Genomic DNA, 23,469 nt, shown 5'->3' with positions numbered 1-23,469 from the left:
GCATGATTCGTTCTGTGGACGTGCTCATTATCTGAATCATTCACATATTGAATCAAACTTCCTCATAGGAAATAATGTAAACTCAGATGATTTGTTTTACAAGTATTCATTTACATAAAAATGATGAATAAAAAGGACATTTAATAAATAGTACAACACAATAATGTAATTAATAATACAGTACAATAATATTATAATAAATAAAATACAGTACAATAATATTATAATAAATAAAATACAGTACAATAATATTATAACAAATAAAATACAGTACAATAATATTATAATAAATAAAATACAATATATAATACTATAATGAAAACATACAATACAATTTGATGTTTACAAATTAACTTACTCTAAATGACAAGAGACAGGAGTACTATTGTTTAGGGTGATTGCACTGTTGTCTGTAAACATATTATATTTTGCATGACTTTGAAAAGAACCTATCCAATGACACTTGCTTTTGCCTCCTTTTTAGGATTTCTCAGAAATGAGAAATTACATTTTTGTTGGCCAGATTTATTGTTTGCACTCCTACAGCTTTATTTGGGTGGTTCTTTTGGAAAAATTTTGCAGTGCGTGCATGCATGTGAGACATTCCTACATTCTATATATTTTTCTAATCTCATTTGAAGTGAGGGATTCACTCCTCTCTTCTTTCTCTTCAGATGAGATACCATCCATAAGTTCTTGCTGTTTGCAATAGAGACCCATCAGTTCGTCTGTGGTCAACCCCTGGCCATGTTCCTCCACTAGTTCTTGAATGTCATTCTCATTCACCTCCAATCCCGTTATTTTTCCCAAGGACACAATCTCTTTGACAACTGGTTGCTTGTGCTCATGAGCTAGCCCCTCAAATAACCATTTTAAACCATGCCCTGCTTGTCTAAAAGCCTTCTTCATTTTCTGTTGTCGTACCTGATAGTTTCCTCATGAGATCGGTGTACAAAGTCTTTGCCTTCTCTCAGATAATGTTCTCAGTTCACAGTATTACCAGCTAGTTGCTTTTCATTCATTCTGACAAGCAGTAGCTTTCCTATATCCTCCAGCACATGTGGTCATTGCTTTGATATCCTTGCAACTCCTTTAACTTGTATTCAGCCCTCTTATTTCTTCTTTAATATAGTGCAACTTATAAATGCAGACTTGGAAACAAAATTTTAAAAAATTCTTTAAGTGCATATACAAATGTTCATAATGCATCTATTTTTGTATCGTGAACATTCACGCTCACACCTGTGTGCATTTTGCGAGCAAGGCACGCTGACCAGTAGTGTAGGGAGAAATATTACCCACAACTTTACAGTATGTGTGTGGGCAAAAGTGAAAAATCATTGGCTCAGTTGTGACTGCGTGAAAGTAAATAAACAAAGTGCACATTTTTTGCTCATAATGTGAATCATTTTTCATTAATCAAATCAAAACTTATTCAAAATTTTTGTTTTTTAACCGACGTTCCACTGTATAAAAAAAACATGTCTATGTAGGTGAATAAAAATTAGAGGGGAAGCTGCTTATGAGTGCCACAATGATCTCATGGTTATTCAAAATCTACTATTCCTCCATTATGTGTAGCTCTTCCATCATTTTTCTTTAATAAGGTAATAGCTTCCCGTATTTTGGTCACACTACACAGGTCATAAGGCGGTTAAAAACAGGAAACATGTTACAGAATACTACTCACACATCCAGAGAACTCCCATGCCAAATGCAGGGACCAGTGCAAAATATCATCACAGGACTACTTATATTATAAATTTCACAAATTTTTTATATATTTTTGATCTTTTGACTCTTGTTATTTGCTCCTTCGTCACATTCTGTTGTCAGTCTGGGTTATACCATATTTCTTTCACCACTTTTACCACTTAACTGTTACACTGTAACACTCCTGATAGTGAATGGTATGCCAATTTGATCATCTACCTTTTCCAGTCTGATGATACTCTAACCATAAGTTAGTGTTTATTTTGAAGTATAGACATTTTTTCAAATTTCTAGAAAAGTACTTGATGGATTTTTCTGAAATTTCTGACATGTGTACCTAATGCTTGTACTCACAATGTTCCAGTGAATATTTAGTCATGACTCAGTTTAGGGGACGAGCAAAAAACTATATAGGGAGAAGATGTTTTTTATCAACCCTGTATCATAAAAAGCTGTAAATGATTTATAATTTAAACAAAATTTTCCTTTGTGCAATATTTGTATGCATTTTCATAAAAATAGCATGTATATTCACGAAGATATGAATGTTTCTTCTAAAAATTCTAATTTTCATTGCATGTTTTTTGCTTATAGCACGCAGAGTTTTCAACAAAATTTTGCAAAATTTATAGAAAATTTGACGAAACAATGAAATGATGAAAAAAATGAAATTGATATTTTCTGTGCATGCATAGGTGAAAATCATTTTCTTAAAATGCTCATATCTCAGTGAATATTCAATTTTATCATTTAAAATTTCGCTATAGTGTGTTGCATGTATGTTGTCAAATTGTCTGTAATTTTCTTAAAAAATTAGTAAAACTGCATGGTATAAGCAAAAAACATGCAATGAAAATTAGAATCATTAGAAGAAATGATTCTGATGAAAATTGGAATTGCTAGAAGAAACATTCATATTTTCATGAACATACATGCTATTATCATGAAAATGCACAGAGATAGCACAAAACAAACAAAAAAAGTTTGTGAACTTTAAACATCATATGTAATTTTTTTTTATACATGGTGGATCAGAAACATATTTTTCTTATTTAATTTTCTGTCTGTCCCATAAAAATACTATTGATAGAATCTTTACTGAAAAGTGTGAGTTCAAGTATTATGTTTACATCCCTGAAATAACGGAACAATTCTTCAAGTATTCATCTAGAAATTTGCAAAAATGTCTAAAATTCAAAGTGAATACTGACTTATGGCTATATAGTGTATGTCTTCTCTTATGGGTGGGTGGTTTCATGGAACCTAGCACTTTGAAGAGATCTATTGTACTATCTGCATCTTCTTTTAAAACACTTCTGCTCTGTTGCACATGTATATGAATTTGTCATTTATGCCACCATAGCTATTCAGTAAAAATTGACGGGAGTTCAAACAAAAATTGAAATACTGTAAGAATTTGAAAAGATCAGTTTTTTTTTTCAGGAAAAATAAAAATAGCTAATAGCTGAAGAAAAAAAAAATCTCAGTAGTATTGTGAGTGTTTCTGTAGGTCTGCTGTTAAGTGTCAGGCATCTGTGGAGACTATGAATAGTCTGTAGCAGTTGACAAGTCTGATTGTATAATCAGACCATTATCATTTTAACCATTTATAGTGACGGACTCGCAATGCGAGGATCCGGGTTCGAACCCCACAGTGTTGGTCGGCTGAAGTTGGTTTTCTGTGGTTCCCAACTTCAAGGCGCAAATGCGAGCCGATCTCCCCGTTAAAAAGTCTCGCCACAGAGAGCAACAGTCCTACAACGATAAATCATTCAATCATAACACTTCACTCATAGTTAGAAAAACTGGTGGCAGATGGCAGCACTACACATAACAAGCATTACAGAGAAACAAAAAACTTCACGTCAGGTTTCACTACACGTACACGCACATTCCCACATGTACCGATTCGTTGGGGGTCCACGGGGGGGGGGGTGTGGGCGGGGTGCATGTGTGGTGTAGCAGTAGTAGGTAGGGCCTCCAAAAAATGGCTCGGAGATCCATGATGTTCTTAAGTCAGCCACCTCGTTGGGCAATTTGCCTGTTGTGGCGTTGTATTTGTACTGCCATACCTAATAACGCTTTGTACTGCCATAATAGCAATGATCTTTTCCATGAAGATTTTTTGAGACTTTTTTTTGTTTTTCTTATTATTTTTATTTCTTTTTAAAAAAAATCATTTTTTCAATATGAGTGTAAAAATATTTTTTTTATGTGAAGTTTCCTTATCCTGATTTAGTGGATACAAAAATTTGAAAATTTTTGTGAATATATAAATAAAATTTAAAAAATATAATTATCATAATTAAATTCAGTAAAAGTCAGTTATAATGACAATTTACAGTAGTGCCAAAAACTGTAATTATAACAGACTTCTTCCCATGAGCAGTATCTCAAACATTATACTGCACATTAGCTTTTTGATGGTGGGTGCATTTGAAATTACTCATAATAGAAAATGCACAGAGGTAGCACAAAACAAACAAAAAATTTTGTGAACTTTAAACATCATATGTAACTTTTTTTTGATACATGGTGGATCAGAAACATTTTTTTCTTATTTCATTTTCTGTCTGTCCCATAAAACTACTATTGATAGTATCTTCACTGAAAAGTGCGAGTTCAAGTATTATGTGTACATGCCTGAAATAACGGAGCAATTCTTCAAGTATTCTTCTATGTTATATTGGACTTTCACTGTAACAAAATGTAGTAATTTTCAATTGGCTTCAAGCATTTGACAACTACTAAACCACACATACACCTTGTAAACATTCCTCTGGGAAAATTCTACAAATTGGTGCATGCCAGAAAGTTTTGTATGTGTATTATGTGTAGCCCTAATACAATTATGATGTCAGAGAATATACACGTTTCATGCTCAAGATCTATTGTCATCTCTCTCTAAGTGAAAGTGGTGGGCGCGGTAGCCCAGGTAGATAAGATACTCGCCTAAAGTACCAAAGGATGTTTAGAGGTGTCGCGAGTTCGATACCCGGTTCGTCCTTGTCAGAAAACTTTCCTGACACAGGGGTGCAACAAAAAACGGCGACTTGACCGCAGCAAAAAATTGCTACCGCAGGGAGTCCCCCATCGAGGAGGTTAGCGCACCAACCTCTCGACGAGTATAAAAAAACAAGCCTGCCGTTCGGAATCGGCAATAAATTGTAGGTCCCGGTCTAATTAGCCCTCGTGTGCAGAAAATGACCGTGGTGCGACAAAAATGATCAAATGATCAAGTGAAAGTGGTGGATGCCTGAATTGTCATTTATATATGAGTATTGAAGGTCTGCCTGCTCTCCTTGGAGAGACTTTTTTGAATAAGAGACTGGCTCGCATTCACACTTTGAAGTTGCAAAGCCACAGAAAACTAACTTCAGTCAACCCCCACTGTGCCTCCTGTGGGGTTTGAACTTGAGTCCTTCTGATGCCCACCACAATGCCTACACAACTGCACAGCTGTTTCAAGCATTGACTGAATAATATTTAAATTTTGAGCACTTTTGCAGTTCATATTAAAATGATAGCAGCATTATGAGCCTTGAGAGTATTAAAAACTTAGCGCTGCATGCTTCAAATAACAGATGTTTAAAAATGTTTTTTTTTTCATATCAGAGTATTGTTTAATTCATGCTGTTGATAAATATGTAATCATTTTTCTTTATTATTATTTGGATTTTTAATACTTGAAGACTTTGAGACACTTTTTAAAACTGAAGTAAAATTTATTTGTATGAATCCTGATTTTACTACTTCTTAGCGAGCTGAATCAGATTTAGCATTCAGCCTTCAAGCTGCTAAAACAAGGCAGCGCATCAAAGAGGAACAAATGCAAGTGAAAGTGATAGAGAGGTCACAAGAAATACAGGTTCAAGAGCAAGAAATTTTGCGGAAAGAAAAAGAATTGGAAGCCACTGTAAGGAGACCTGCTGAAGCTGAAAAATATCGCCTGGAAAAATTGGCAGAAGCTAACAGGTTTTGTTTTCATTGCTACTTTTACTGAAATTGTATGAATTTTTTTTCATCTTTCTTCATATTTGAAAGAAATCAATCTTAATTTAGAGAAAAAAAAGTAATCATTTTTTCAAAATTAGAAATTCAAACACTCCATTTTATAAATAATAATTATACAATATATAAATTCAAACTCTGGTATAATGAGATCAAAGATTCTGTGAAATTTTGTTCTTATTACTGAGGCATCATCACAACTAAGGTTTACATTTTTCAGACCTTCAAAATATGAAAAATATAATCTGATGCAATCAAATTCTACGCATGGAGTTGGAATTTTACTACAATTAAAGTGACCATATTTTGTCGAGAAAATGCAAGAAATTGGGATCATATATCAACAGGAATCACTAATTCTTTTCAAAAATGTTGTCAGCAAAATTGCCAAAATTATTACTTGTTAACAGCCCTTGAGACATTTACATGAGATTGGGATTAGGGGCAACTTGCTGAATTGGATAGATTCATGGTTAAGGGGATAGGTCACAATCAGTGATGGTGAACGGGGAATTTTCTGATTGGACAGGTGCTAAAAGTGGAGTGCCTCAAGGAAGTATCATTGGTCCCATACTTTTTTCACTTTTTATCGATAAATTCTATCAGGGTGTCAATGGGATTGTTAGCAAGTTCGCAGATGATAAAATGCTACAGTAAGTCTGTTTTCATAAAAAAAAAGTGAAACATAGTACATAGGTGTGATGAGTATTTATATTTATAAATGTCTCATGAAAATTATCTTTGTCTCCAATTTCAGTAGAGTATAAATAAAAATAAGCTTCGTTGAGAAAACAGAGGAAAAACAGGACATTTTTATAATAAAAAAATGATTGGAAAGGAAGGGGAAATATTTGTATGTGTCCCATTTACCTGTATTTCTATCTTTCTTTTAATAATCATTATTATTTATCAAAGAATAACAGACCAACATTTTCTGAATGTGATCAGCTCTATGGAGTTAGCTGATTTTTAACTCTGAGAGTTTGTTACCATGAAAATGGAAGCAAATGTGACAAAAATGTGTCATTATATCCAGTGATGTAGTCAGGTTTTGATCCAAACATTTCTGATGTAAAACCTTATAATATTTCTGAGTATGCATGTTATTTATCCAGTTATTTTTCATAGATCCTAAAAATTGTTTGAAAAAATTTTGTTTTATTATTTTTCATCTTGTAAAATCAGAAACAGAGTCATCATGGAAGCTGAAGCAGAGGCAGAAGCTGTTAGAGTAAGTATATTTTTTATTTACTATTATTCACATTATATCCCAGTCAACTCTAATTTATTTTATTTAAACTCATAACCTGATACAGCTGCGATGTGTTTAGCTGCTTGTGAATAGGCTGAAGGGAACATTGGTCACAAAAGAAATGTGGCTTATGAGCAACCATGAGTAACTTCGATGTTTTAAAAAAGTTTGTTGCAAAAACAATTAATAGTGCAAATGTATAAAAATCATCACAAACGCAACAGCCTTACATTACATACAATCCCCCTCATGCCAGAAGCATGAATGTGCAGATTTTCACTTTTTGAGTTTATCAGTTGGTTGGATCCCTTATTTTGCTATCTAAGTTTTGCTAGAAATGTGAATGGTTAACACTTATTGCAGTGGTTCCCAAACTTTGTCGCCAGCGACTCCCTTGCCTTATTCATGGTTTGTCTGCGACTCCTCGGAATTATAAACATTTTCACTTATAAAAGAATCAAGCATAAATAGGCATACAAATCAATATCTCTAGCTCACCGCGACGTCCCTGACAAATGTTGGTGACATCCACTTTAAGAACTGTCCTATTGTAGTGCATAATGTAAAACATTTCAGGTTAATGACACTCATAGAGTAACAAGTACAATGTTGTTATTTTATGAAGTTTTATTTTCAAAAATTCTGTGGAAATGAAAAATTCATCAATTTGTTTTTGGAATAAACTTTGAGACGAAGAGATAGCTAATGATATGAAAACAACAAGTATTTTGACTTTCTAAAAAACAGTTTTTATTTTGTATTAGGGATTATTAAAGTTACCATTTTTTAGTCCTACAGCTTTCATCAAATATGAAAGCTTTCTTTTCTCAAATACACAAAATGAAAAAGCAGGGTTAAATATGTAATTCTGATCTTATAAGAAACTTGAAGTTTTGATATGCTGAATAAATTATTTATTAACTTTTGCATTTTTTGTTTTCAACCTAAGATATAAGGTTGCATAGTTGTATTTACTTTACATGCAGGTAGCAAATGAAAGTTTTTGGGACAAAATAATTTTTTTGGATGTGAATGTAGAACATGCTGACTATCTCATTTCTTCCTAAGATTTGGGGGACAAAAAATTAAATTAAAAAAATATTTTAGATTTATTGAAAAAACAAATCCTTATACCATATGGTTTTCACGCGTTTCCACTAAACGATAGCAAATGCAGGAAATATTGGCTGTTCTTACTTCAAATCACTCTAGGAAACATGACAAATATTAATTAAGAGGTGGTTATGTATTTTGGTGTAACTTATGACCAGAAAAGGTTAAATCTACTGATTCAAATGAATTAGAAGCTATAGCAATGCGATTCCCTGTGCAAAGAGATCATGTTTAACTCTGATCTATTGAGCTAATCTGTTTTTCATTTGACTACTCCCTCTGTTTTGCATGATGTCATACTCTTTGTTCATAAAAGCAGGTTTGTTCATTGCAGTCCCTGTGGTTCATGGATAACATGCATAATCTTTATCTTGAAAAGAGAAGGGCATTCAGGGAATACAAAAGTAAAAGACGTGACCTGTCACAATTTAATGGGAAAAGGAGGGTGTTGGAGAGCGGTAAGGGATAGTAAAAAGCAAGTTGAATGAAGGTTGACAGATAACATTGACTCTGACCCAAAATCATTTTTCAGGTACGTCAATAATGGATGTAATGGGAAGTTTCCTAAAACTTCTAAAAAATGTATGTGCAAGCAAAGCACCAGGACCAGATGATATCTATCCTAGAGTCCTCAGAGAATGTGCTAATGAATTGTTGGGGACCAGTTGCACAGATTCACAGAAGTAGTGTTACTGAGGGTATCATCCCAGGAGATTGAGAGCTTGCTAATGTGGTGCAGATAATTAAAAATAGTAGTAGAGAAACCCTGTCAAATTATAATTCAGTGAGTTTTACAAGCTCTCTGTCAAAAATTTTGGAAATTATTATCATAAGGCAATTGGTGAAGTGAATAGGCGAGAATAATGTATTGTCGGATAATCAGCTTTGGTTCAGGAAGGGGAAGTCATGTATAACTAACCTCCTTTGCTTCTATAATCACTAGACTAAGGCTTTGGGTAAGCGTAAAAATGTAGATGTTTTTTATCTTGATTTCCAGAAGGCATTCGATCTGGTCCGACATGGTAAACTCTTGAAGTGTTTACACGAGATTCGAATTGGGGGCAACTTGCTGAATTGGATATATTCGTGGTTAATGGGATAGGTCACAACGAGTTATGGTGAATGGGAATTTTCTGATTGGGCAGGAGTCAAAAGTATAGTCCCTCAAGAAAGTATCCTTGGTCCCATACTTTTTTTCACTTTTTATTGATAAACTCTATCAGGGTGTCAATGGAATTGTTAGCAAGTTCGCGAATGACGTGAAGCTTATGGGGTAGTCAGAAACCAAAGCAAGGCTCCCTCCAGGGAGAGGCTCCAGACGAACTTGAATATGATTGCAGCATGACCTTTAGCATTGACAAGTGCATTGTTGCTCATTTTGGTTCAAACAACCCATGTTTCAATTAGGAGTTGAAATGCGGTGTCATTTCAGATGCAGCTAGGATCAAACCTCATGGCTTAGGTTTTCTGAACATTGTTCAGTAGCGGGACCAAACCAGGGCTGCAACTGAATGCTTTGTCACCCGAGGCAAGCTGGAATTTTGCACCCTTTCCATGTAGGAGAAACAGTTAAGGGGGTGGATTCAGTTCCCCTTCTGGTCCAGCACCATACCCACCTGCTCCCCCTTAGTTGTGGCTCTGTTCAGCAGTGGTTAAAAAAGTGTACAGAATGCTCGGTTTCATTCTCAAAAAGATTTCTTCAAGTTCTCCCAAAGTGATCCTTCCACTTTTCTGGTGCTTAGTTTATCCTTGATTGGAGTATGCCGTTAGGTTTTGAAGACCATGCTTACAAAGGGACATTGACTTAGTTAAGGGTGGTGCAGAAAAGAGCCACGTGTGTTCTTCATGGCACGCTGGGCATAAGCTATAATGAGACTTGATTTTTTGAAAATATTTACATTGGAAGAGCTCTAGTTAATTTGGATCTATTGATATATTCTTCCCTTCCTACTTATGATGTGTGTGAGTGTAAATGATCATAACCGGAATATTTAACTGAACTAAGACACATATTTAATAGAGATTTAAACACTAAAAATAGGAGACAACATCTGTTGTTTAGACTTGAGCAGTCATGTTTTTTGTACTGTTGCCAAAACTCCAAATCTAATTACTTGACTAATAATCTGTTGCCAGATACCAAAAACATATATAAATAAATCAATTGTTTGTCCATTAACATAATATTCTAACAGAGCACAGGTGTTGGGGGCGGGTGGGAGGATGTTATCGAAGTGTTCAAAATTTTCAACAGCATGGATAGGATGGATCATGAATTACTAATATACAGTCGAATCCCATTATAACGAACTCCAAGAGACCGGAGAAATCTCTTCGTTATAAAGGAATTCTAGGTTTTTGCATTGTTCCTATGTAAACCTATCTGGAGGATTCAGAAAAGTGTTCGTTAAAACGAGATTTTTGCTATAACGGTATTCTAAAACGGGATTCAACTGTATCGTCAATAGACTGCTCTGACAAGGGGATGCCAGTATCGGTGTATCGGTTCGGTAGTACCAGAGTGGCATGGTGGTAAGATGCTCGTCTTCCATTGTGAAGGTTGTTGTCAGGGTCCCGGGTTCGAACCCAAGGGAGGATATCAATAAGATATTTTCCCTAACAAACTCGAGGCGACCACCGATAGACAGCGTCTTCGCTTCCAGCCCATCTCACTAATGGCCGTAAATTGCAATATAGTGATATGGCCAGAGTTGGTGTTTGGTAAAGTAGTATCGATTGGTAAGGGATAATTCTAGGTTGTAGTGTTGCAGGGAGTTTTTCTCTAATAGGGGTGTGAATAAATGGAATAGCTTACCTCCAAGGGTCGTGAATTCTAACACGACTAACAAGTTTGAAAAGAAATACAATAAATATATTGGGATGAATCGAGTAGCTATCCATATGAGAGAACCATAATTTTTTATGGGCAATATTTATATTTATATTTTATCAAAATTATTAGTTTTTTATTGCTCTTATTGGGTTGCTGTAGTTTAGATATATATTTGACAATCATATTTTTATGGTCATCTTTTTTCAGTCACCTCATTGGGCATTTTGTCTGTTGTGGCCTTTGTATTTGTGCTTACTACTTATTTTGTCATGTTTCAGCTCAGAGGAGAGGCTGAAGCATTTGCAGTTGAAGCAAAAGCCAAAGCAGAAGCTGAGCAAATGGCTAAAAAAGCAGATGCTTTCCAGGAGTACCAAAATGCTGCCATGGTAGACATGGTTTTGGAATCTTTGCCTCGGGTGAGGAACCTTCTCCATAACAAAATAGCATTATTCATCATTGTTATTAGTTCAGCATTGTTTTTAGGTGATATTTATGCATTAGAAATCATATTTACTTCTGCAATTGATTGCCAAAACATTTATTAGCATTTCTAAGAATTAGGCACTGGCTTTGCTACTTAGCATATCACTTTTTTGTTAATGCATAGATTTCAGTTTGCAGCTATTCCTCTCATAATTGAAATTTTGTTCATTCTTGTTGTATCATGTTATATAGAAATATACATACAAAAACAATTTCTACAATGGGCATAAAACCTCTAATTCATATCTATTTCTTAAGAAATCCCCACATTAAAAATGATTGATTTGCAGGCATATGCAAGATTGAATGACATATTAAACCAGATGTCAAGAAAGAAAAAATAATAAGTAGAGAAAAGAAAAAATTATCACTCCTAGCCCTTTCTCTATAACTCTGATTACTCACACCCACAAGTGCTCCAGTTGCTCTTCCTTGTACTTGCCGTTCAATATAAGGTCTATATGATATATATAAGGTCTACTGATGTATATATATTTATTTCCCTGTTTTTATTAGATTTTTGTATAAAAACTTTTGTTTTATTAGGTAGCAGCAGAGGTTGCTGCTCCTCTTTCGCAGTGCAAAAGGGTAGTGATGATATCTTCAGGAAAAGGTGAAATTGGTGCTAGTCGTTTGACTGGTGAAGTTCTGGATATTGTAACTAAAGTTCCTGATATTGTTGGACAACTAACTGGAGTAAACATTAAAAATGTAACCTGTCATTTTTATTTTTGTTTAGATATTGGATATGTGGTAAAAAATTGGAAATTAGTGTAAAATATTTAATTAAGGAAAAACAGTCATATTAACAAATCTAAGGAAAAGAAGCTATAGCTTAGCACAGGGGTGGCCAACTCGCAGCACATTTGCCACACCATGTATCAGGAGTGGCACACGAACTCTTTTTAAAAATTAAAGAAATTCTATTCCATATGACTTCCCCTTCCTGAATCCATGCTGGTTTTCTGACAACACGTTATTCTCGTCTATCCACTTCACCAATTGCCTTTTGATAATAATTTCCAAATTTTTTGACAGAGAGCTCGCAAAACTCACTGAATTATAATTTGACAAGGTTTCTCTCTACTTCTTCAAGGTTTCTCTTCTACTTTTTAAATATCTGCACCACATTAGCAAGCTCTCAATCCCTTGGGATGATACCCTCAGCAACACTACTTCTGTGAATCTGTGCAACTGGTACTAACTGTTCATTAGAACATTCCCTACAAAAGGACCCTAGAATAAATATCATCTGGTCCTGATTCTTTGCTTGCACATACATGTTTTAAAAATTTTAGGAATTCCTTCTTCCACTTGAATTACATTGAGGAACTTGCCACCCCATGACACACTGACACTTTGAATATCACCTTTACCATTAAAGACTGACTTTAAAAAGCCATTGAAAGCGCTACACATACTTATATTTCTCTCTACCCTAGACCCTTCTATCAAGATTGGGCCAACTGTTCCTTTACATCCATTGTTGACATACTTGAAAAATGATTTTGGTCAGCTCCAATGTTAACTACCAACCTTGATTCTCAACTTCCTTTTTACTTTCCCTAATACGCTTCTTCACTGTCCTTTTTCTGTAAATGATGCCAAATCACCTGATCCACTTTTATATGCTCTAAATGTGCTCTTCTTTTCAAGATGAAGATTATGCACTTTTTCTGTGAACTAGAGGGGCTGCGACAAACAAACATGCTTTTAACAAACAAAGGGTATGACATTATGCATAACAGGGGATATTTTTTAAAAACTCCCGCTATCCTTTCTCTCAAAAGATCAAAGTTGGTTCTTTTACAATAAGGAACCTTTCTTCTGTTATTGGCTTTACCAGAAGAAAAGCTACAAAGAAAGCTAAGACACGATGTGATCACTAGAAAAAACTCATCCCTCACCGAAACATCTTCAAGATCCTCAGAACTAGTGGTCCAAAATAGAAGCTCCTAGTTGCTTCTGATACCCCCTGATACAAGAACTTATTACACACCAACTTAAGAAAGCCTTTCTCATATTCATCTCTAGCTGATAGGTTCTCCAAATCGATACCCAGAAAATTTAAATACCCTAATATGACAACCCTCTTATGCTTACACATGTAGGAAATTTCCTCATGATCTTTGGATCCTTATTCGGCAGATTATAAAAAACTCCTACCATAAGCTTATGATGCTTTTTATTTTCAAACTATACCAGTATAGTTTCAATATCCCATCGTTTGCCCAGTATTATGTAAATAGTTACCAAGTCTAGGTCCTCCACTGTTATTATATTTTTTCAAAAATCTTTCTTATTACTCACTCTTCTGGCAGCCTATTGTAAACCTCCATAGCCCCTCCTGATATTCAGGTTAATCCCATCCCAATGAAGCCACCTATCAGTGAAACCAGGAAGCTCCAAAAAGATGACCTCAAGAGAGGAGCAAATGTCCTTCAGGTTGAGTTGAAATGATGGATCCTACTCCTAAATTATTTTATGTTCATTTTATTTAATTTAATGCAAAATGAAATTTATAGGCATGTATACAGCATGTTCATTCCCAAATTCTAATCTGTACGCTCTCTCGTGTGATGCAAGTTTCTTATGAGACAGATAGAAAATAAAACATAACCCTATACGGCAAACTGAATAACTCACAAGATCTATGCTTACAAAACTATTCACATTATTCGTTAGTCTTCAATTATGTATCTATAAGAAGGGCTATTACCTGATAATAATTTTAAGAAATACACGATTCTTCATTTTACACCACTAGTCAACTGCCTCTGGTTTTTCCTATATATTTTTAAATATTTTATCAAAAATGAGGGAAGTGTTACTAACAGTCAAACTTGGTTTATTCAAACTTCAGGAATAATGCAAGTTATTATTGTCAAAAATTCAAATTATCTGGTCTATCAATATAGGATCCATAAATTACAGAATTAATAAGTGATTTTAGCTGTGTTGCATCATTTTACAGATTTAAAAGCTGCATCTTTATACACTTTCTTATGTGTGAGGCGTGAGTATATGCATATGTTTACTAATCATTTGAAATTTGTCAAGAAGATCAACTTTCATTTGCATACTGCAATTTCTACTTTCTTAAATTTTACATGCATTTATACTGACAAGAAAATTGTTTTCGATTTTTAACTTGTGTATGAGGTTGAACAACGCAAGTCAAATCAGATGGTACACATTGTACTATCATTGAATAATATTAAAATAAGCATTCAACCATAACAATAAACATAAAAATTTAATTAGGATTGGAATACACATATCTTTATCACCGCTCACCATGTTGCCTGGCTAGCTCAGTGCACTCCCCAGGGGCTCCGCAGCCACTCGAGGAAAATTAAAAAAACCAATAAAATTAAAAAAAATAATTATAAATATTTTTAAATAGTAAAAATAAATCAGTAACTTTGATGGATAATTGAAAAATGGGCCTACGGGGCTCCGTGAGTCAAAAAAAGTTGAAAACCGCTGATCTAAGGTATGTCTTGATTCAAACTAACATCGAAAATCAGAGGAAGGAAAAATAAACTACTGCCATGATAAAAAAGTCTTACTTTCCCATTTGCTACAGGAGGCATATGTTCATAGTCCATTCAGATGATTGGTAGCTGAAATCCAAACTAAAACCCTTCCCTTTTCTCTCTCTCTTTCTTTGGATTCAGAAATAAAATCTGTATGAAAGAGACCAGGTAAACCTTTGATTAAATGAAAGAAAATAATTTTCCTATGTGCAAATGCTCCTGTAACATCCCTATGAGACCACACATTGCTGTCTTTCAATTAACTGTCAGCACCGTATTAATATCATAAAGAGTTCTCTGTGTCGATTGTGTACTTGCATTATAAATAATTGAATAGGTTATAGGCAAACAATATAAAAATCCTATCATATAATAAATTATATCTATGTTCTTTATAAGTGGGGCCCAGCTATATTTTTGAAATTTTATCTCATATTTAGTCAATTTCATTCTATCCATTCATTGAAGTTTTTTCACATAGTTTTACAAATATCATGATTTTTTTTTTCAGTCTCTGAAATTAGCTCAGGCCTCAGCATAAGAACTCTTCTTATTTTCTTGAAAGAAAAATGGAAAACTTTGAACCATGTGTGTTAAATATAATTTCATCTGTTTACTGTCATCTCAAATTTGCTTTTTCTTCTGTTTGTTGTAATATTGCACTTGCTTACCCTATTGGTAACAGTGTTAGATATTTGTTTCTTTTCTCTTTCATGTATTAATATAAAAATGATCAACACTTCACATTTTCTACTATGCTATCTTTATAGAAAGAAAAAAAATTGCATTGTGTTAAAAAGATATTTATTGAGAGATCAATTGAAAGTGAGATTTAAATAACAAATATTGATTTGCTATATTTGTAGCAAAATAGAATAGACTGTTTCAGCATTGCTAGTGTTTTATATATTAAGAAAAGCAATGTTATAGACAGTGATAAAAATTACAAGCTCATTCTATGCAGCTGAAACATTTTTATTGAAATTATTGGAAAACTGTATTTTATACATTTTTTTCGATGTTTAGAAACAAAATTTTATGAGCTGTTTTTGAAATAAATATTGAAAACCACCAGGAATCTGTGTATGCCTACATTATAAAAATTATACAATTTTGTGTACAAGTATGAGAATTATATATTTTCCCATTTAGTAGTGTAGTTTTTCTTTATATCTAATTGCAGCTGCGATATTTATTATATATAGGTTGGATTTTATCAGATTATATCTGTATGCCGGAAGTAAAGGATACCATGTCACAAAAGAGAAATTTTACAGGATAGCTGTTTAAAGGATTTTTTTGTGTATCTTGTTCGTTTTATAAAGTGAAGATCTCTGTTATTTATTGAAATAAAACTTGGTGTCATACACCTCTATGTAGTGTGACAAAAGTATAGCAAACTAATAGCGTTATTCCAGTATTGAAAAAATGGATATAGTGCCCTTTACCTTAGGCATACAGACATATTAACTGGTTATAGTGCCTCACCGAGTAAGATACATCAAATGTTGATATGTGATTAGAAATTTTATCATAGCTACTGAGAAAGCAAACAAGAGAGAAAGAGAGTGTGTTTGTGCATATTTCAAAATACTATTACTTAAATTTAAAACCCTCTTGTTATCAGAATATGACTTATAAACTATACAGGATGTTTCAAAACTTAGAAGAGTGTATTCCCATCTACAGGGTGCAAAATAAAATCCTTACCTACCCTTTAACTTTAGAATTGTGCATAATAGAGACATACTTCCAATTCTTTAATAAGGTGTAACTCTAAGAGGTGTCATTTATTTTACAAAGGGCATTATATAAATTTACCCCCCTTCAAAATGCCATATCTTTTTTTAATGAAGTATGTTTTCTTCCAATTTTCAGCAGATGCAAACCAAGTGGTATGGGGAAAAGGGTTCCATTGAGAAATCAACTTTACAAATATCTGGCTTATTAATGCTAAAATAAGATGCTTTTAAGGAGGCGAGATATCTCGTCAATGCTGTTTAAAGGGTTAAAATACAAATTTTATTTTTTTATATGAACCCCTTACTTACAACTTGAATTTAAGAAATTTTTGTCTTACATTTAATGAGTCAAAGAGAAAAAGTTCCATGTTTCTAAATTAAATATTTGCAAAGATTTTTTTTATTCATGAAAGAATCATGTGATTTGCACCACTTTCAGTGTATATATTTCAATGAAAGAATTTTTATTTTTTAAGGACTAGCTATGAGATAAACAAAGTTGGATAAAGATTCAATTTGTATGAAATCTAAACACAGTTTAAACTGAAATAAATGCAGTTTAGGGTGCAAAGTAGTCTTATTACATATGCGTAAATGAACTTTCTTTCTTTCAAACAGCACAACTCAGGTCTATCACCATCTATAGGCGATTTACTACCTAGTGAGTTGTGCCAGAAGTGTAACTGTGTGTGTGTAGTGTTGTGTTTGATTTTTCAGTACTGCTATCTATATTTCAGAAGTGAAGTGAGTGATGTGTTATGATTGAATTACATTTGTACTGTTTGTAGGTCTGTTGCTTGCTGTGGCGAGCGTAAATGAACACAAATTGATGGAGTTATGAATGAGGTGTATAGGTATCATGTCCCCCCCCCCCCCACATCCTGGAGCTGAGCCCATAGGCAGAAATCTTTGGCATGTACCCATGCCAGGATTTTTTGTAGTGTAAAGGAACAAAAAATAATGTGGTTCATCCCAGGACCGTGAATTGGAGCCCTGTCATGTAGAGGAGATGGTAGGCATAATAAAAATATGGAGTCAAACTTAATTTGAAGTCTAAAGTAAAGACGTATCATCAACATTCAAAAGTGATGGTCGCCACTACATTATCCCACTGTGTTCTATAATTGCATTACTGTAAAATTTCTCAAATATGCTTAAAGCCTTATTGATGAAAACAGTTTGTGATGGTTGATTAAGATCATCTGGTTTTGCCGGTTTTATGATAAACAACATCTGTACGTTTTTTCGAATTGAGTCATCAACAGAAAGAGAAATAAAATCCTATCATACATTTTGGCATAGAATGGATGCCGTTTTTGAAGGCAAACATTTTCATACATACTTGGAAATCTACTATATAGCCTAGGTTCTTCATCAGAACTACTCTGAAATTTCTTCACACATTGCTCAGCAGACAGACTTACAGATATTTGGCGCATTTTGGCCTTATTGGCCTTGCGCCATTAAACCCAAAATCCAACCCAATCCAACTTAGAGATACGTGCACCTATTCAAGTCTGACGCCGAGGTAGAAAAAAAACAGCACCCATTATACTTTGAAATGCACATGAGGATTCATAAATTGTATTTGTCTTAGAGGATTTGTTGTTCCTTAACTTGATCTATGCAAAGTCTGACATTATTCATAGGATTTTTTCAGAACTGTCCATGTTTGCTCTTACTAAAATCGTGATTCTTCCCCCCCCCCCCCCTTAAACTTTGAATTATCCAAAACATTTGGAAAAAAATCTAATTAAACAGGTAATTTCTTTATTAAAGTAAATAAGAAACTCAAGAGGAGTTCATAAATATTTGAGTTATCCAAAAGTTTGAATTAACAAAGTTCCACTGTAGTATCAAACAGTTCTCGCATTGGAGATGCCTTCTTTCAACATGTTAAATGTTTCAATATGTCATATAAATTGGTGAATTTATAACATTGAATTTTATAACTCTTGAAAATATGAAACTTATGTTTGACTCATTAAACACAGCACAGAAATTTTTTAACTGTGGGTTATAAGTGTCAGGGTATAACTGTATAAAAAATAAAATTATTATTTTAATACATTTTTCTACCCCTTGTAAAATAAATTTAATATCTTAGATGTACATATAATTAATTTTTTTTTAATTGAAAATATGGCTCTCTCTCTGAGTATTGGTTCCAAAACTTAGAAGTGTATAATGGCTTACTTTGTACCTTGTATACCTGTATGTATAGTCAAGTCCTTATACACCTCTTTCACTTTGAACTAATGATTTTAGAGACACATTTTCAATTAGAAAAAGTAATCAAAATAACATGCCCATTTTAGATACGTCATTTATTTTACTAGGGGCTGTATATGTATCAAGATAGAAAATTTTTAATTTTTCACATGGTCTCCTTGTCTTCTAACTTCCAATGAAAAAGTTGATATGTCTGTACTGAGCCAAAAAAAAACCGAAAAACATGTATCTAAGTGCAATATTCACCAAAATATTGCCGAAAGTCAATTGAGCATCTCAGTATTTAGATAAGTTTCAATAAACCAAAATTTTAAAAAATCTTTCAGATTTTCATTTTTTCCTGAAGTTTGTCTCTTAATACATGATGTTCTTTCCCAATTTTTCAATTCGATATCTTGGCTAATATTGCACTTAGAAAATTGAATTGGGATTTTTTTTCTGTTTTGCTCAGCAGAGACATAACTTTCTAATTGGAGGTTAGAGAACATGGCAGATGTATAGTAAATTAAATTTTGCATCTCAATATAGGCCCCCTGGTAAAAGAAATGGCATATCTGAAATGTTATTTGGGTACTTTGTCTAATTGAAAATGTTTATCTAATTAACAATTCAAAAGTTTAAGGGACGTGTGCAGAGGCAGATTTATGTCAGCCGCCTGTTTGCCATTTAGATTATATGCTGCTCTTCTCTTGTCCTTATTTAATGTTCTCCACCACCAATTATTTAAAAAAATTTCCCCTCCGAACTTGCTGCCCTGGTCTATAACTTAGCCTGTCCGCCCTGTAAATATGCCTTTAGGTGCATAAGGACTTTAATATGCACGCTGTATATACTGAATTTATAAGTAGAACTCATTAGAAAGATATGATTGAGACACTGTTAAAAATTATAAAGGTAGAAATGATTTGGAACAAATCTTCAAGGTGATCAGCCTTGGCTGAAAATTGTCCAGAAAATCAGTGACACATATTATGAGACATTATGTTAGAATGCTAATTCAACTTTGAGAAAAATATGTTCTTAATTGTGATGATTTTTTTTTTGTTATTGATAGAAAATTCTGCAGCAGCTTTAGGAAGTATTTGATGAACTTTAAGATTTTGACTGACATTTTTAAATTAGACTAACTGCTATTTTATGCAACTGATAACAAAATAAATTTAATTGTATATTTCCACATTATTGCAGGAACATAAATAGCAGTAAGACACAAACTTAAACTTTTGCTCAGGGTTACTATTCAGGTGGCTTTTCTAAGATTGAAATTTAGTCAACTTATAATGGTATGATATTGTATAATATCTTTGTCATTGTGCATATAGAAATGATGAAACATTGAGTGAACAGATGATTATATCGTCTTACTATCATAACATAAGCATACGCTATTATAATATAATTTATCATTATGTTAATAATTTTTACTTTATAATCAGAACATATACAGGCTGTCCCAAATTGTTTACACAGCAGATATCTCTGTAACCATTAACTTTACAAACATACTTTCAATTACAAAAAGTTTTCAAATGACGTGCAGTTACTTAAAATCTGAAAATTTATTTTAGGGATCATACACACAAGAAAATGAAGTAATTAACTTTTTTATGGTTCCCATGTGCTTAAAAACCCAGTTAAAAAGTTGTTGCCCCATCTTTCCTGATGCTAACAAAAAAATTCTGCATTTTTAAGTGCAATATTCACTGAGATATTTGAATTGAAAAAATGTGTGGAAGTTTGGAGAAAACACCATTAAAAACGGGTAAAATGGTTTTTCCGCATTTAACGCTGTTTTTCCCTAACGGGTAAAACGTTTTTTCCGCATTTAATGCTGTTTTTCCCCAACTTTCCTCAGCTTTTGAATTTGAATATTTCGGTGAATATTGCACGTAGAAACATGGAATTTTTTTTGTTGGCATCAGGAGAGACAGGGCAACATCGTTCTAATTGGGTTTTTGAGCACATGGGGACTGTACAAAAAGTTAATTCCTTGATTTTCTCAAAGTTAATTCCTTCATTTTTTCATGTGCATGACCCCTAAAATAAATTTTCAGATTTTAAGTAACTGCACGTCATTTGAAAACTTTTTGTAATTGAAAGTATGTGTGTCTGTAAAGTCAATGGCTACAGAGATATTTGTTGTGCAAACAATTTGGGACTGTCTGTATAATGGTTTGGCATATTTATAGCAAGTTATATACATGCTGATGTCCATAAATTAGGCAAGAAATAGAAAACTCTTACTTACAAATACAAATACAACGCCACAACAGGCAAATTGCCCAACGAGGTGGCTGAATTAAGAACATCATGGATCCCCGAGCCATTTTTTGGAGGCCCTACCTACTACTGCTACACCACACATGCACCCCCCCCCCCTATTACTCAGAAAGTATGCATCCAATTTGAATAAAACTCAGTGACAATCTTTCCCATACCATACGTAACTAAGAAAATAAAAGCACACAAAAAGGACACAACAATTTTATTTTCCACATTTTCAATGCAAACATAAAAAGTAAGACATGTGGTATCAAAATTAGATATGAAAAAAAGAGATCTGAATGAGGAATATCATCATCCTGAACTGTGATACACACAGTTAGTTTAGTTAGTTATATTAGCTTGACAGCTAATTTCCAAGATTTTAATGTCGTTTTCAATTAGCTTGATGAGTAGCAATGTGCACTGTTTACATAAATCAGTTTCAAGCATTGGTGTACACAAAGGAGGGGGGGGGGTTGGTGTTCTACAAGCTAAGCTAAGATTGTAGCTCTTGTCCTGACTCTGTTCCAAGAGCTGTATGGGGGATTTTCTTAAATCTTAAAATTACTGGGGAATGTGATGGTGCTTGCAATATATTCAATTCTAGAGTATATTAAGGTATGGTACAATAAAGTTTTACCATATTCATTTACTGTTTCTTAACTTTTTTTTTACCCTTTGCACTATATTGTTTCTTGTGGCCCCCATCTTAACACCAGGGACCTTAACATCCAGGAGTGAGACCCCATCTACTTTCTAAGTTGATTTCTGGATAAATTTATAGTGCACATTAATTTATAAATAAGGTGGATCTTTGTATCCTCTGGATAGATACCCACCTGTTTCCCTCCTTTGGGGCTTACATAGCTTTAGAAGATCCTAAAAGTAGCTGCATGCACTTTTTTTTCACCATATTTCACATCCACATTTTTTTTCTCTGTGTCTCCTTTAATCCTCTGACATGACTTCCATTTTACTTGATTTTCACCTGTGGACCCCCCTTAGAATGTCCTAGTCCCACAAGAACTACTGGTTTAAGTGATGAAATATTAGATTTAAGTTGTTTTTTTCAGTGTTGTTTGATATGGTTATTTGGAGAGCTGTTTATCAATATTTACATTTTACTTTCAATTTCTTATCTGACTGCATATATAATGTATATCTCTGGATGTATATAGATTAAATTAAATTAATTTAACAATTAAATTCTCGAGCAATCATTTTGTTTCTAACCCAGTAAACAAGTGTTTATGCTATTGAGATGTTCTTGCCCCTTATTGTTTAAACTTTTTACCTCATAGTTTCATCTTTTGAATTTCAGTATATGTGATCAGAGTTTATGAATTATCCAAAATTTGTCTCAATCTCATAGAACGTTAGCAAGATGAGAAAATAAAAAAGATCGTTGATACTAATCATCCTTAGAATGGTGGTATTTTTTTAAATGTGAATTCTTTCATTGTAAAAACATTATCACATATTACCTCTCGTATGCCACTGAAAGACAGTTCAATCTATGTCTTATCACATAGCTAGAATGGTAAGGTTTTAAGCAGGTTGTAACAATTTGATAATTTTTCAGTGTTAAGCATAGCAAACTGAAGTGAATATTTGTATGAAGTTGTCATTGAGAGAAATGGGGCATACCTAAAAAATACCTTTTCTTGAAGATATATTTAAAACTCAAAATGTGTCTAGGAACGTAAAGGATGAATAAGAAGTGGGTGAACTAGTTCTAAGTGCAAAAAGTATGTGGGTAAATTGTTGCAAAGTTGCTGTTATAAAAAAGTCACCTTTTAAATGAAAAATATTTGAAATATTGCCTCATACTGTTTATAAGCTTGTAGAATTTTTTTAGTAGCTCAATCTTCAATACCAACACATTTCACACATACTAAGGACAATCAAATAGGAATTTCATGTTTCTGGTTATTTTCAATTTCTATTCTGCAAGCATAAACAGAGATAAACTTCAAGGACCGGGAAGGGGGTTGAAACATCATGATGATGATGTAAGTATGTATGCATGCAAATATAATTAAATCAGTTGTCATTGTTGCTGAAGAGGCATTGCCTCCTGTATTTCTGCCCATGTCTATATGAATGAATTTATATTCATAGTTTCAAGTTTAGTAATTGCCCTATGATAAAGTTTACAGTGTTTTCAAAATTTTCATGGAAAGGAAAATTATTTTATATAAATCTAATCTTCATTCATCATAAATTTTAGCTTCATGCTTAAATCACTACTTATTTGACTATGTGCTTACACATAAGACGGTAAAT

At 33.4% G+C, this 23,469-nt stretch overlaps 1 protein-coding gene across 3 annotated transcripts in view; it reads left to right on the top strand.

Annotated features, from left to right (window-relative positions):
- The window catches only part of LOC149065505 (flotillin-1-like), a 67,772-nt gene extending 47,387 nt beyond the window's left edge, over positions 1–20,385 (top strand). For all 3 annotated transcript variants that reach the window (XM_089254087.1, XM_089254086.1, XM_089254088.1), the window contains exons 8-12: positions 5,474–5,688; positions 6,910–6,955; positions 11,201–11,338; positions 11,952–12,116; positions 15,456–20,385. In XM_089254087.1, the coding sequence (XP_089110213.1) occupies positions 5,474–5,688; positions 6,910–6,955; positions 11,201–11,338; positions 11,952–12,116; positions 15,456–15,485 (594 nt within the window). In that variant the 3' untranslated portion in view covers positions 15,486–20,385. The remainder of the gene's footprint in view (positions 1–5,473; positions 5,689–6,909; positions 6,956–11,200; positions 11,339–11,951; positions 12,117–15,455) is intronic.
- The last annotated feature ends 3,084 nt before the right edge of the window (positions 20,386–23,469 follow it).

The sequence above is a fragment of the Pholcus phalangioides genome, unplaced genomic scaffold, assembly GCF_987345545.1.
Source record: "Pholcus phalangioides strain wild (caught in Gottingen) unplaced genomic scaffold, Ppha-v1.0 ptg000039l_1, whole genome shotgun sequence".
Classification (NCBI taxonomy): Eukaryota; Metazoa; Arthropoda; class Arachnida; order Araneae; family Pholcidae; genus Pholcus; species Pholcus phalangioides.
This window is presented reverse-complemented; position numbering and strand designations above follow the sequence as displayed.